Here is a 17,046-nt window from a genome sequence, read left to right as displayed (position 1 = left end):
TAAGTCAGACGGGTAAAACCGTTGGTAGGTTACGTTGGTCATGACACAAGATCATTTATTTTTAGCATATGAAAGTATATTTTCTGAAATTTTTATTTACAAATTTTAAACATTGAGTTGTTGAGATCTTATTTCCAGAGACCTGTTTTGAAATACTTATTTTACGGTAATCTTGATTACTTTACGTACATTATTCATAAAAGACTAAATATTTTCTTATTAGCAGATGAGTTAAACTCGTGCTTGTATGAAGAATTTTTGAAAAAAAAATATTTGTATTTTTGAAAAATTTTATAAAAAAGGGAAAAATATCATTTTCGGCATATTTTACAGCTGTTTTGTTTTGTAAAGTATCTTGTGATTACAGATACAAAACATATTTCGTTCAAGTACGAGTTTGATTCATTTTCTAACAGGAAATATTATGTTTTTTTTTCAATTTTGGGTGAATTTACTCTGAGTAATCTTTAGAATCTTTAGATAAAGAGAAATAAAAAAAGAAACTGATAGAAAATTAAGAAGATATTTTAGTCAGAGTTATATTTCCATTTTTTGTAAGTTTTTTATTATCAAAGACTATCATTTATGTGTCCTAAAATAGCTTTGATCAATGATCCCAAGACCAGTTTATAAAATTCCAATTTTATTACCGTTCCAGAATTGTATTACCAATAGAGGTATGTTTATATTAGTGTTCCAAAACCAAAAAGATCAGACGAGTATTGTTTAGAAGAAGTTTATTATATAATGAAATTAAAAAAAATGTGGATGCACTAAAATTGAATAAAAATTTACAAACTGGTTAAAAAGATAAAACATTGATTAGAATTTTATGAAGACAAGTCCCTGAAAAATGGAATTATAATCGTTGTTTTTAAAAGGATTTTACTGTAACTAAAAAAAAAGAAATTTTGTTATACAATTTTTAAAAATGTTTTTTTTTCACCGGCATAAAATTAAATATAACATATCCTGATTATTTTGAATAAACAAAATTAATATAGAGGAAACTGGTACACCACCAAACATGGGGTAGCACCAAGCACTAATTTTTATTTCTAAACTACTTGGATAATCTCGACCATTTATTCAGTGGACAAGCATCCTTATAATGCCTATAAATTTCTATAAGTCTAGTCTTCTGAAGTCGTATATCCGATTAAAAAATCGCACTGTTTGGTGGTGTCCCAGTTTCCCCTATAATAAAATATATTATCAATTCTTGTTATCACTGCTTTATAAGAATTTTAACGAATTGATTTCTATTTTTTCATAAATCAACACTTGATAATAATGCTTATTATAATGCTTTATTTATTTTTCTTTTTCTTAAATTTGTAAAAGTTTTGGTTAATTTTACTTTGGATAATTTTCGACTTTTTATAATGTGCAATGTAAAAAATATTTCAAAAAAAATTGCTACAGAGAAATGCAACAATGAATTCCTTTCTTCAGCCAAAAGAAAAAACATTTTTTACAATTCTGGGATTAAAAGTCACGTTAATATGGAAACTTTCACGAGGCCCCCGAGTCTGATCATTCAATGAATCATTCGAAATTGCTCGCCCTTTCTTCAATTACCCAGTTTTGTGTTATTTTTTTCCCTGCAAAAAGAGATCACTCGCGCATTTCGCTGTGATTGCACTTTTGCAATTGTAAATCGATTAAAATATCCACTGCATGCAAATTATTTCCTCATGAAGTGTTTCATTAAGTCCTTCCCGTATATCTTCCCAGACCCAACTTTCGATGAGCTGTTGCGCAAAAGAAGTTACTCTCTCGAGGGTATTGCTCTGAAGTCACCGTGTGATTTTCCCGGGCAATTTATCGAGGAGATGCATTTGAGAGTGAAATTGAATGCTGTGGAACCTATCAATGATTTAGGTGCAAATGTCGAGTATATATTTAATAGGACTTTAAGGTGGCATTTATGGGCCTCCCCCGATAGGGTCGAACTCCTCTTGCGACTGGACACGATCTGGCTTTCTGAATGAAATCCGTAGTACGTGAGTAAGAGTTTATAGTCAGTGGAGCCGATCAGAGTCTCCCCACCTGACTTTCTCACAAGCACGATGCCCAACACGAGCTCCCCAATCGTTCCACTGAGGAATTCCTCACCAGTCCAAGTTTCACATTCGTTGAGCGCGTATGGCTTCTTGTCGGTGCCAAACATGCCAATTAATTGAAGAATTCTCAATTCGATTGCCGAACACCTTTAATCATTCACAAAAGTGTCTCGCTCGATGACCATTTGAGGTGAAAGAATCACGCTTATTTGTCGCTGTGTAAGTGTCTGGTTACTTATTTTTTGTCCGATCTCCGACTGCAATTCCATTTTGGGTCCCAAAAAAAAAATGTCACCATCGCAGCAGATTGGAAAGTGAATTTCTTGGTGCTTGTGCTATGCGATCGAATTCAAAGTAGTTTTTTCCTCTTGCCCATCAACCTGAGGATTACTGTGTGAAAATTGTTTCCCTATCTTTTGGATCATTATGGCAATAGATAATTTTTTTTCTGGTAGATATATTTGTGAAAAATGTGTGATATAAATTATTGGGTAATCCCCGTGCGACAAGGAGGGAATTTTTGCAGTGAATGTACCATTTTTCGAAAGTCCAGGTATTTCTGTAAACAAGGCAAAACTGCCCGCACTGCCCGGCTTCGGGGCAAGAAACTACTAAAGTGAATGCTGAAGAATTTGTTTCATCTCAATGACTGTGAAAATGCAGCATTTTAAAAATTAAAATTTTAGTAACAGTCGAAATATTCACGAGTGTAACCTGATAAAACCTTACAAGTTACTAAATATTTAGTTCGGCAATTGTTTAATTTGACACTCAATGGGTCAAGTGGTAGAGCACTCGCTCTATGATGCAAGTGTCCCGGGTTCGAATCCCCTTTAGGTCATCAGGAACTTTTCTGGCGTTAAAGGTGTTCGAATTGCATCCAGTGAGCTTCACTGCACTTGATTCCACGGCCATGGGACTGACAACCTCATCCCGTACAAGAAAAAAATAATAATGCATGTCTAGAAATCCCCTTGCGGGAAGGCCTTGTTCCTCTATGGAATGTTGTGCCAGCATTATTATAATTGTTTGATTATAACCAGAAATTTAGCCATGGACTATACCAATTTATCTTGTACAACACTCCAATTTTCCCTAATCCAAGACACCTTTTATTCTGAGAAAAAATACATACAAAAACTAATCGGCCAAAGCTTAAAATAAACAAACTATTTAGGAATGGAAAATCAATTTTGCCTTCCTTTATATAAATTATTATTTCTTTAAAAATATTCTAGTAAATTATGAGTTGAGAATTCTACATAGAAATTAGTTATAAAACTCAAAAACATAAATTAATTATCTATATGTAGGAGAGACCGGGGTAGAACTAGCCACCAAATGAAATTTTTCAATAGGTATAATTTGTACAAAAATATTTGTATGAGGCGGATAAATATTTCAATGAATAGTAAGGGAAGTATCTATTTAAAAGATACCACTATCTAATACTATACGTGGCTAATTCTGCCCCGGTCTCCCCTAATTAAATATTTGATACCATGAAATATTTTAGCCTGATCGCGCTCTATGATTGGCTGTTGAAATAAAGACATTTAAAACATTCAAAGTTTAAGTCAATAAGAGAACGCAATGGAAGTCAATAAGTTTTATGGGATCAATTATTATTATTGAATTACAAATATGAGACGCATAATCGTAAGGATAACTCATATTGAGAAAGCCTTGTCAATTGTTCGAGAAACGCTTCGTGAAACCAGAGAAACCCGCAAAAATGAATCGTGAAACCCAAAAATTGCGTAGCGAAACCCGAGAAACCAGAAACCATTGTCAGAACAATGGGAATGAATTATCCCTTCCATAAGCTTAAAAATAAACTAAAATGTTTTTATTGGTCCTTCTGTTGGAACTCAAAGAGAGAACAGTATATTTAATACGCTTTTTTCAACTTTTCACCGATCTGTATCTTAAACGGTAAGAGATATCAACCTCCGGTCTTCGGTGACCCCTAAAAAACGTTGTCGTCAGACGTTTTTTCTTTTTCATTCGATACTATCCAATGACTGTAAAACTATGTTTTCTAGTTTATTTCGAAAGCGGATCGAACGATTTCCTTTTTTGATACATTTTTGGAAAGGTCCAGACGAACATTTCGTCCATACATATCTATGACCACAAAAATCGCCATTTTGAATTTTCGAATGTCAAAATTTAATCTGAACGATGAGAATTGGCGCGATTTTCTTGATAGGAAGTATCTGTAGAAGGTTCATATCGGGAGCAAAATTTCTAGACAAGACCAATAAAGTGTTTTCCTCTTATGGCCACAACTTTTTCGTTGGAGAATACCGGAGATACCTCTATCAATGTCAAAATTTAACCACTCTTCAAGGCGTATTTTTTAACCGATTTGATCAAATTCAGATTTATTGAAAAGGTCTTGAAATTTCTAACTCGGCTACACCGATTTTAATCTGTAATGAATTGGTATGATTTAATTTTCTTAAGTATTTTTCTTAATTTGTGCTTAAGCAAACTACTGATGTTTGAACGATTACGATATGGTTTTCTGATTTATAAATAAATTACTTTTAAGCCGAGAGTACAAAGTTTTATTTCGTGAGTTCGTGCATTACCCAAAGATATGGTACAGTTTGTCACTTCTTTTTAAAAGGAAACAATAAGTTAGTAATATGCAATAAAAGATCTATAAAGTTTTTGGGATTTTTTTTAAAATAAAATTTGAAAACAAAATTTTAACTCAAAACCAAATTTGATTTTTATAATTAATATTAGAATAATATTAATGATATAATATTAATAATATAATAATTAATAATTAATCATTAATAATTAATAATATTAATGATAATATTAATAATATAATAATATTAATGATAATTATTATTTATTTCAATAATATTATTTAATCTTACGCTTATAAAGAAATGAACTAATTTTTATTTCTCATGCCAAAAGACATATTTGCCGTTTACTTTAGATTTTTTAAGTTTAGGAAATTTGTTGTGAATATCAATTTTAAACATATTGCAAAATGAATAGTGAATTAGCGTTACAGAAAGGTTAGATTAATCCCCAATTTGTTTAACAAAATTTTCTTCCTTTTTTTATTTTTAAGAGTATTTAGAACATTTAGAATGTAGTTTTTCCAAGTGTTTTTTTATATTTTGAGAAGATTTAAACATGTAAGTTATTTAAAAATATGACTAATATTAGTACATTTTTCGAAGTTGTAATTTATAAAGTATTGTCAGCTTTTGAAATTTCTTATCGAGCCCTAGTTAACACTAAACCTACGAAAACTGGTTTAAAAACTTTTCAAAATTATCACATATTTAAACGGTACATTGTCGCTATCAAACTTTATAAATTTCTTAAAATATCCATGTAAAATATTTTTCGGTATTTAATTCTAATTTCTTCTTCCTGTTTTCGGAGAAAAAATGTAGAGAATTCCATCTACCGCGGTCTGTCATTTGACCGAACACTCTAGGAAAAACGATCAAAAACAGCTGGTAGATTTTGTGTAAATTCCAAAAAAAAAAAAAAATAAATAAATACAGATTTTGTTTAAATAAAAATTTATGGATTATTTAACATAATGAATTATTTTTGGCTCCAAATTTTTTTTTAAATACAAATCGTTTTTTCTCAGATTTTATTTCCTTGAAGACAACTGGTAGATAGAGTTGCAAATGTAATAATAATAAAATTCTACAGTTCTGCCCAATGCACAATAACTTTTGTTTGTAAACATTTTTTTTTAAATTTGCTATGTGAGTGAGCGAGATGACTAGATCGAGATTTCATTCACTCTCATTGAAATGTCAAAAACATGTTTACAAAACCAAAGTTATTGTGCGCTGGACATTATGACCCACAATAACTTTTGTTTGTAAACATGTTTTCAAAATTTCCCTTGAGAATGAGCGAGATGGCTAAATCTAGATCTCACTCACTCTCATTGAAAAATCAAAAACATATTTACTAAACAAAAGTTATTGTGCATTGGGCATTAGTCCTTCAAGTGTAAAAACAACAAACAATAATTTGTATTTAGTTTCTGATTGCTTCAAGAAAACCATTTTGTTTCTTTAGTTATTAGCCCCTCATCTTTGGCTCACTACTGGCTGGAGCTTCCTTGATCATCAGAAGCCTAAAAACAGCCACCCGCCCGCAACTGTAGATAAGAATTTGTTTAAAAAATAATTATTAATTACTAAGCATAGAGTTGTGGAAACGTACTTTTTTTCGCAAGATCTTTTTCTCACACAAGGTTTCGCAATGTTTGAATATACATTTTCGCGACGAAAAGTAATTAAACAAATAATTCGTGTGTATCCGACACAGAGGCACAAAAAAAATCTTCCATGTAATTTTGGAATGCTTGTCGGGTATTTTATGACCTTTTTCTTTGTCGTGGATCGTTTTTTTTCTGCCATTGATGACTTTGCCACTTTGGTAAAACACACAGGAAACATTTTCTTATTCAAAGTGACATCTTGGGGCACGTAGAAAAAATTTAGCAAGGCATCTTCAGAGTCTTCTTCCTTCGATGGGTACTAAAAAAAAAGTTCATAAACACAATTGAGACATTCACCGAAGATGATTGAGAAAATTGGCTGTCCATTTTTCCTCAGCGTGTTGCTAATTGGAATATTGAAGAGTGAAAGCATTTCACTGATGATCACTCAACAGCCAATATTGACCACGTTGAGTTCTTTTAATGTTCCTCGCAAAAAAAAATGAAATAATGTTTAACTGAAGAGAATTACAAAACAGTTCGCGTAACGCATTTACCATGTGACTCATCCATTGAATTTTAGATTAGATAAAAATATAATTATAAATTTTCATTAAAACGTGACCTCCACGTCACTTTCCATGACTTACCTGGGCTTCAATTGAACGTCTCGTGAGCCAAAACCAGGGATACTTCTTCAAAAGCATATCATTTTAATGATCTTCATATTTTTAAGAAGAGAAAAATTTCCCATGAAATAATGAAAATTGGTATAAGATGGAGCTTTTGAGATGTATCATTGATTACAAGTTGAAGAAAAAAACAATAATTACATTTAATTGCAAATGATTTAAAAATCTGATAGTCAATCGATTGAGTTATATCATTAACGAAAGGTGTTTATTTTGAGGCCCCTTTTTTCCTTTCAAAAACAAATTCATAAATGAATTTATTACTTATTCTCGAGGTGATTTTCGTGCTCAAATTTTATATCACTCTATACCAATAAAAGAGTAAAAAATTGTAAATTTCCCTCCAGGCTGAAACTTTGGGTTACTGAAGAGACTCTCTAATGCTGAAATCATGCTTTTATTTTAATACTTTATACCTTTAATAAAAGTTATTACATTAGAGAGCTCAAATTACTCTATTGGAGACATTTTGAAGTTGAAGTATAAATTCTGTTTAAAACTGAATGAGTTGAATTGAATTTAAAACTTGAATAGAAAGTGGTTGTTCTTCAGAGTTACAAAATTAAATGAACATGTCGAAAATCGAGGGATATAATGTATTAAATGTGGTCAAATATCTTTGACATGATGTTAATGACATATTTTAGAACATAAATCAAAATTTTAAGTTATTAAACAAGAATACGATAATACGATCTAATAAAAACAGCGAGTCTTGAATAAATATTTTACATTTTGTTATCTTCTAAAGGCAAAAATTTGAAATTCCAAGATTGTTGCACATTATGTACTTTATTACCGTCTTGTAAACGATTGGAATCGGTTCAAACTTATTTAGAATTCCAATACCACTCTAGAACTGATTAAACTTTTTTTTTACAACCATTAAGTATTAGGAATAATTGAAGACATAAGATGCCAGATTCATTGTCCTATCCCTGTTTTCGTCGTATTGGAATACCTCAAATTTTGTAATACCCCAGCTCAACTAATATAGGATTGATTGTGTCCAAATTCTAGCATAATATGGAACTTAAGGCTTTTGACTAAATAACTTAATTTTCTTCCTACTAAGCCCAGAACTAGTGTGTTTGAAAATAAATGTCAAAAAGCCATAACTCTTATTCTACAGAAAAAAAATTTCGTAAAATTCTTCGTAAAAGAGTGTTACCCGTATAACCCGCTAAAAAGTTCGTATAAGTTTGTATTTTTTCAAAAACACTGCTCATAACTTGATCACTTGACGAGTATTTTTTTTCTTTTACTAACATTTGTTCGTAACTGTTCGCAAATACACAAAAAAGTGTTTGTAACATTTTGTCATTTGTTCGTAAAGTTTTATTAGATTAAATGTACGAACAAATGTTTGTTAAATAACAAGAAATGCTCGTCAAGTGATCATGTTATGAACAAAGATTGTAAAACTGTATAAAATTTTACAAAACCTTTTAGTGATTTATACGATTTACAAGCATTTTGTAGGACCCGGTAGGAATTCACAAACATTTACTGACAATTTTATGAAATTTTTTCCTGTGTAGTTCTCCGAATTTGAGCATTGATAGCATAAATAAAAAGGCTCATGAAATACTATACGATACTAACTTTTTAGAATATATATAACAGTAAACTTTCGCAAGTTGATCGGGGTTGTATGGGAAGGCTTTCAAGCTTCGCACACACTCTCCCTTCGAACATTTCATATTTTTCCCATATTCCCTTAATGCTTCTGAATATAGCTAGTCTTACGTCAATTTTTTTTTTAAATTAGGGCAGATTCATTAAAGCAACTAGTGAAAAATATAAAATGTTCAAAGGCAGAGTATGTGCGAAGCCTGAAAAGCTTCACTTATAACGGTCCGATAAGAATAATTTCAGTTTTTTCCTTCCTTGATATATGAGGTTCATCAGTTACTTACTTTTCTTACTTGTCCCTTTAAGGGACCAGACTTCTCGCGCTAACCTACTCCAGTCTTGGCGACTTCCGTTAGCTCAATAGGGGTATAGTAGGGGCTCAAATGTTTAATGTTGGCATCTCTATTAGCCCTATTAGCAGTGGTTTTTGATCTTCCGATGATGTGATTATATGTAGGATTTAATGAGATTTTTAGTCGAATAATTAGATCTGTATTTTATCAATATTTTTACACGTTTAGTCAAAAAATACTGCTAAACATAAATTTTTTGTTCTTGTAAAATTTTAAAAGTGGTTCTAATGATATTAAATCGGTAAAATCAACAGTCGTCGTATTTGCTGTTATTTTGTATAAAAACTTACTGAAAGGAACGGTTTTTGCATCAATTGCAGATTCAGAATAAGTGCAGATACGACAATGGTCGATACAAATGACGCCACGTTTTTTTTTAATGAAAGTTTGATATACTTTCAATCAATTTTTGGAGGCGTTACTGTTTGGCTTTCCATGTAAAATCACTTGAGAGTTTTTTTTTGTTAAATTACTGAGTTTTGAGAATGGTCAAGTGCTTCAACTATGTTATTATTTTTGCACGAGTTAAAGATGAAAGTTGTTAATATGATAGTATGCTCCCAACAATTCAACTTGTTTACTGTACCTTGGACTGTTGACCTTCCAAATGTCTGAAATTTTTGGTATATTGCTAAAAATCTTGTTAACCAGTTCAAAACATAATCCCAAAGGTCTTTTGATACTGGTAGGAAGTCTATGTTATTTCTTAGAACGCATTTTTCCACTTTTCTAATTGCTGTTATAGGAAATTGTATAGTTTAGTACTGGTTAATCATATTTAAGTACTTGATTGCTGAGTAATTTGCGAATTGAGTGGACATACGTATAGGGTAAATAATAGTTTTATGACTTAGTGCATAATGCACCAAGAGAGATGAGGTTGATGGAAGATTGGGTAGAATACAAAAAGTAATAATTTTCAGGTGTGTTGAGCAAGAAGTTGCTGGCCGGATGGATAAATTTCCCACCGCTGTTCCGCCCTCTTCATCATCCTCCGTGGTCAGGCAGATGTAATTGTGATTTCCTTTATAGAGGAGTTTCACAATCCTCATTGCGCGTCGTTTCATTCTTGTATGGGCACGAAATAAAACCAATTCTCCATCCATATTGCTGCTGCTGCTAGAGTTAGCGCAGAAAAATCAATGGGAAAATTGGATGAGAAGCGAAAACGGTGAATTTTCACCTTGGGCCACTTGTCAATTAACTTTCAATATTGCTTGGCGAGCAATTTGTAGTGTTTTCACAATGGTGAACCTCTCCAACACATATTGGCTTTCCCGCCCAATAACTGAACGATGCAAATATGAGGTCTCCGTCAGTTCAACACGGAGTTTTTCCAAGTGATCGCCCACCTGTGCACGTTACCTGCAGCCATTCTGCATGACTGACTCTTTCACTCTTGGCACAACGCATTGATTGAGTGCTCAATATTGCCATACATAATTGCATTTGCTCCATTCTTTTTCTCCTCTTTCTCCCTCTGACCATGTGCAACCCGTATCGCACTAAAACGCACCAAGAAATTGGGACAAGTTTGTTTTTCTTCTGTTGCCCAAAGAAAATGCCACAGAGATTATCTCCGGAGATGCAAAAGAGAAGCAACAAAAGATGAGATTGAGATGCGAGCACTGAAAGAAAAAAAAAACTCCATGAATTCTCCACTGGATACTTCACTAGGTTAAGGCGAGAAGCACGTGAAGAGAATTCATACGGTGCAAAATGAATTTAATGCTATAAAATTATTTAGTGAGCGCTTCATAGAATGGTATGCTTGGCTCTTTTTTTTTAAGCAAATGCCTGCATGCAACAATGGAGGCCCAAAGTGTCCTCGACTCAAATAAATTATACAAAGCTTAGTGTGTTTTGCACAAATACACCGCGAAAGTTCAGATGGAAGTTGATGGCCCATACTAATCTCTCTTCTCACGATGGTCATTTTAGAACTTCACCAATGAGGCTTATTGTCTGCTCCAAGACCACAGCCCAAAAGTCCATAGCACCGCTAATTGATGCATGGCCACTAATGCGAGATAACATTTGACCCATTTCCATTTTTGGTGTGCTGAGAATTTGTTGAATTTTCATAGGGCCTTTGCCCCTCAAGAACATCCATCAAGCACAACGACGTCTGAGACATTGGTCTGTTGCTCAAAAAGTTGCCTCAAGATTGGATTTATGAGACTGTCTGCACAGGTGAAGACCATAAACAGAAGGAAATGCGAAAGATTACATTGATATTACTAAATTAACAAGGCTCTGCTGAAATTATTAACGGTATCTTTAAAACATAGTGTTAAGATATAGTTAGTAGGATATCCTAATGCCATAAATTTTAGGTGCAATACCTAAGACAGAAAACTCAAGCAATTAATGAAAAATTTCTTTGTAACTAATTTTATTACTTATTCAAAATATCAAGCTTTAAAAAAAAAGTTACCGATACCGTAATATTACAAAAACAGTATTTAAATGTTTAAATGCAAAGAAAAAATACACAGAACGATCGTAGAGAAACCTGGGAAAAATGTTTAAAGCAGGTAAATTCAAAATTACACATCTGGAAAGATAAAAGACACTTACGACTTAATCCGTGAGACGGTTTTAACGTAATTGTAATCAAAATAATGATCAAAAAACATTTCCATCAGTTTCAAAGTCTAAGTAATCCTTCACTCGGCTTAAGACGAGAAACGGCTTAGTTAGTGGGAAACTGATGGGAATTTACTCTAATCATTATTTTGATTATAAGTCGTAAGTATGACTAGGGTATAAGCCTTGGCTATATGGCTTAACTTCCTTATATTCTTATAAATCAATTTTTTTTTTGGAAAATTTTGATTTAGAATTGGATATTTCGAGTAAAAAAATTAATGAAATTACTTGTAATTTATTCTGAATTTTAAGATCTTCAGGAACTAGTCTAACCTCTAGTCTACTAAAACTGTTTAAGGGCTTAAACAGATTCAGACTGACCTTCGAGCATATTTACCCTGTAAAATTTGGCAACAAAGATTTATCTCTGTCATATAGTGAGGATTTATAAGCAATTATAGATCTTACGCATAAATCTCTTTTACCTCCTTTAAGCCTTAGACATATTTACGAACTTAAGCCGAAAGATGACTTGATGGAATTATATTCTAATAATGATAAAGCTACATTTTCATCAGCTTCTCGATAACCAGTCTCTCGGCTTAAGCCGAAAATCTGTCTAGGGTGTAAGAGGTTAAAAAGGTAGTCTAAGTCCAGAGACGGGAAAAGAAACGCAGCGTTTCACATTGTGGGGAGCAGATAATTAGTTTTTCCAGGGACCAGGATAACTCTTAAACCTTTAAAGTTTAATGAGATTTTTTGTAAAGAATACTAGAAAAAACCTAAATCTTTGTAAAAATGGATTCTATCATATAAAAGATGGTTGCAAGTATAATGAAAAACTCTTTATTTTCCCTTTAGCAATATGCATAAACATCTTACAGCTTTTAAATTTCTAAATTCTTGACTAAAGCGATCAAAATTGTTTTTTACTACTTTATGTATAGTGCAAAAAATATATATTTTTTTAAATTTTTATCCTTCTTTTAAAAATGTTTTTACAGATGTAATATCAAATTTTAATTATTGGGAAAACGAATTTTGCGTGAGTTTAGAGTTTACAGTCATAAATGGACAATATGCCAATAAAACCTTATTAGGTAAAGTAGGGAAAAAGGAATATTCTGATCCTTTTACAATTTTTTTTGGGATGAATAGTCTATATCTTTACAAAAAGCTTATAATTCCAGCATTTGGTAATAATAATAATAAATTAAACTTTATTTTCGAAGGATTTAATATTTATCTATTTCTGTTGACAAAGATTGGAACGATGTGGCATCAAAATCCATGATAAATCCTAATCGTTTCGAACTAGTTATTATCGGATTAGACTCTAAAATTTTTAAAATTACTTTTGCAAATGAATTTCAGGGTAGGGGAATGTAGGCATGGTTCACACAGAGTGAGCCTTCAAACGATGCGAATTTTCTTTTTGTTTGCAAAGAGCTGACTTACCATTTCTCATCTCGTCTCATGAGCTTAATAATTATCTATCTTATGGCTAAGAAATGACAAAAACAAGCTCTTTGTAAACAAAGAGAAAATTTACGTTGTTCGAAGGTTCACTCTGTACGAACCATGCCAACATTCCTCTACAGTTTGTAAGTTGGCTAATTTTAAATAATTTTCTTATAAGATTTTAAACCCCGGTTATCATTTCCGAAAAATAAAATTAAATAAAGAATTCTATTATTTTTGAAAAACTGTTTTGAATATATAGTTAATAAAGTGGTAATTCCGATACTGTTTAAGTTTAATTTAGGGTTTAAATTAAAAATTTGTAAGGTTTATTAGCAAACTTTTCGGTATATGTAAATTTTAAATAAAATTTTCTATTTTTTGTTTAATTAAAAAAATATTTTGATAATAATAATAATTTAGATCGACTTTAGAATAATTTAGATATACTTTACAATAATTCAGTTTCATATTAAAGACAGTATTTTTTATTATAAAATTTTTTTATTGTGCAACTTAAATTTATATTTAAAAATATTGGAAAATTGCAGGGAAATTGCAAAATAGAAAATTATTTTTAGAAGTTTGGACAATAGGAGGAGGTGGGGTTGCTTTGGAGCTACATTGATATATGACTTATTTGCATATTTCTGATGGAAACTGAGTTTTAATGTATAATGTAATTTAGATAGACAAAACAATACTGGATCTAAATTAAATTTTTTGGTAAGGCCTATAGGGTAAAGTGGTACAAGTTGGACCATGGTACAAGTTAGACAGGGCTTTTTTTCTTGATAAATTTAGTACTTCATTTTTATTTTTTATTTGTATATTTTTAATGATTTAGTGATTTAATGATTTTGAATTGTCCAACTTGTATCACTTTACCCTAGCTTCCTTTAGAAATATACGAAAAAATCATATTTCAATGTAACTCCGTCAAGTCGTAAGTGTATGCACTGCACACTGCTATAATAAAAATTCAGTGGTAGTGCATTTTCAGTATTGCTTTAATTCTTTGTAAAATTCTACCTACCTTAACACTAAAATTCGCCAGTTCTTTTTTAAAAATTTAAATGCATGTTTCCTACATTGGAGTAATAATGTCTCAATATAATTAATCGCATTGCAAGAAAATTACTTTGCAAGTCTTATCGAAGATATATTCGTCATCTTCATCAAAGCAATTGAATTTTCCCATTATAAAAGAGTTGTTGAAAATGTTGTTTCAGCTACCAGATTGTTCTACTTTCGTAGTCTTGAACACTTGAATGAAAATATAATTTTGTTAGTGGACTATCTCGACACGAAATCCGAGTTTTGAACACAAAATAAATCTCGTGATGATCGCAAATAAAGAATCTCGTTGACCTTCCATGATCGAAGATTTTAGTTGTGATGACCGTTATTAACCGAAAGGCAATGGTATTTTATGACTCTATTGGTTTGGATTACGATTGAATGGTCTAATGGAGATGTTGGAATAAATTTGGAAAATAGAGACATGCTACTTTAAGGTGTTGAAATGATCAAGATTTGTTCTAATAATCTTTTAAGGTTGTAAAAATCAAAACATGATTTGGTTTTGAACGTCACGCACGCTTGAAGATGCATGAATATCACTTAAGAGATTATAGTTTGAAACCTTGAATTCCAAATAAATCATAATTTTTAACGTGTAAACTTTGAAACATTAAGATGGGGGGGGGGGGGGAAGGGAGTATTAGGGCGTATTAATTTATTTCACAAGTTCTTCTTGACAGAAACTTTCCCTTCACAGTTTGTCGGAGAGGTTTAGATTCATGTCTTGTTAATTGTCTTTGAACAACCCATTATTAATGGTAAATCTTTGCCTTCTTCTTTCAGATGATTGGGACAGTTTTTCTTCTCACTTCGCATATATGGAAAGTGGACACAATTATACACCCTACTTTGAATTCACGGAGTAATGGATAAAAAGTGCGTATAAAGAGTGATGAAGTGTTTCTCAACATTAAAATAATAATAGTGGTGAGGCAAAAAAAGTGAAGCAATATTCTTGTATTTTCTCTCTCAATGAGAGAATTGTAAGGTAACATCGACTGGAAGAAGAATAAATTGCATCAGTTTCTCTATACCAGTGAATTGGTAGAAACTCTGGTGTAATTACACGCATTGCATCGGAGGTGGATTCTTCTCATATATGGAATTTATGCTGAAGCTTTCGTGTCGCTGTGCAGAACTTAAGGGGGGTATTGAGTATTGCTGCAGCATCGAATTGCTCACCGAAGCTATTGAACAATTAAAATAAGAGGTGTGCAATTTTGTGTTTTTTTTTTTTTTAACTGCGTATCTCGCCGGTGTGCATTGAAATTGCAAGTGCCGAGAGGAACAAGAAAGGAGAATTTGTTGAGTGCGAGAGGGTTTTAGGGAAAAAAATGTAGCCGTGTGCGGAGACAAAACAAGGGATCAATACATCGTGAGACGAAAAGGCGCAATTAAATGCGATACATTGAAAGGATTACGGCGCCAGCATGAAATCTGTCTCTTTGTCAGCACCACTGATCCTGCTGCTGATAGTTTTCAGTGAAGGAGCCGCCACCGCAGCCGCTGCACCGCCAATTAATCCTGCAACCAATTGCAGTGTGGCCGATGGCCAGGCAGTGCGGGCAAATTGTACAACATCCGATCATGGTAAGTTTCTTAACTATTTCTTTACTGACTTTTTCTATCCCACCCATCCCCTTCTCAAGAATCCACCCGAGAATTTTTCACTTTTCGCCATTCTCAAACTCCTCACACATAACATTATTTCCTCACTATGAATGCGAAAAACACAGCAATTAGTCTCGAAGCAATTTGATGAATGCTAATCTATTTATAGGTGTTCCGGTGATTTATTCAAACACTAATGGATTGAAAATTTTTCTCATAGCACCTTTTTCCTCCCTCTTAACTGTACCACCATACAGAATAGCAAATAGAGTAAAAATTCCTGTAAGATGGATTAATGCATTATTGAGCTATTAGAGTAACAACGCATCACTCATCATCAATCAAATATTCAATTTATCCGTTATGAAGATGTTGAGTGATTAGTGATTAATTTTCACTTAATATCTTCTCTCACCTTCTTAAAACAGCCAAAGTGTTTGGGCGGAAATCATGCTGTTTTTTTTTCTTTGAGAGGACTTCAGTAAAACTGATTGATTTACAAAGTACAATCGAAAATTAATTGAAATGATGAAGAATGGTTGGGAAAAAAGTACTTAAGTTTTTAAATTAAATATTTGACCGTCAGAAATTCTATCAAAAATTTTCAGTACTTAGTTAAAATTAATGACTATAGTTAATCGAGTTGCTAGGTCTTAAATTACGAATTATTCTCATTAACATAAATTATTTCGTCTTAATTATGATTACAAATATGAAGAAAATTAGAATTGTAAACACCTTGGTGTGATTTAAGAGATGTTTTAATGAAGGGTGAGTGGTAGAATTTGCAAATAAAACATCGATCTTTGCACATAGATCTGCAATCATACACTGAGGGAAATCCGAAAAAGTTAAAATAACGTTCTGGAAATGTTTAATTTACCCTGCAGTATTGATCCGAAATCGGTGTAAATATTATGCTTTTTAGATGTATTAGGGGTTAAAGTTACCCTTTTTCATGTTAATTTTACCTTTAAAAAGGTGTAAAATTAACATTAAAAAATGTTGATACATTTTTATATTTAAAAGGTCCCCCGTTTTTTTCTCAGTGTATGGATTTTTTGAACAAGAATGCTGCTTGCGCGTAAAATTGGTATAGAATACTTAACCATTGAAATTTACTGAATGCTAAAACTATAGGGTTGAACGAACATTTACCTGACCTATTGGCATCTTACTGAATCATTTGGCATATTAATTTTGAATACTTTAGGAAAAGTTAGACTAATGAAATAACGTCATATCACTTGCATTTTATTAGATACATTGATTAAACAAATTATAATATTGAATATTGAAATTTGTTTCGGTGATGTTCATAGTGTGAA

General features: G+C 32.0%; 1 protein-coding gene across 1 annotated transcript in view; it reads left to right on the top strand.

The window, feature by feature from the left end:
* The first annotated feature begins 2,116 nt into the window (after positions 1–2,116).
* LOC129804215 (mucin-2-like) overlaps positions 2,117–17,046 on the top strand; it is a 53,513-nt gene continuing 38,583 nt past the window's right edge. Inside the window, exons 1-2 of the mRNA XM_055851329.1 lie at positions 2,117–2,285; positions 14,891–15,697. Of these exons, the coding sequence (XP_055707304.1) occupies positions 15,538–15,697 (160 nt within the window). The 5' untranslated portion in view covers positions 2,117–2,285; positions 14,891–15,537. The remainder of the gene's footprint in view (positions 2,286–14,890; positions 15,698–17,046) is intronic.

Source organism: Phlebotomus papatasi, chromosome 2 (genome assembly GCF_024763615.1).
Source record: "Phlebotomus papatasi isolate M1 chromosome 2, Ppap_2.1, whole genome shotgun sequence".
Lineage (NCBI taxonomy): Eukaryota > Metazoa > Arthropoda > Insecta > Diptera > Psychodidae > Phlebotomus > Phlebotomus papatasi.
This window is presented reverse-complemented; position numbering and strand designations above follow the sequence as displayed.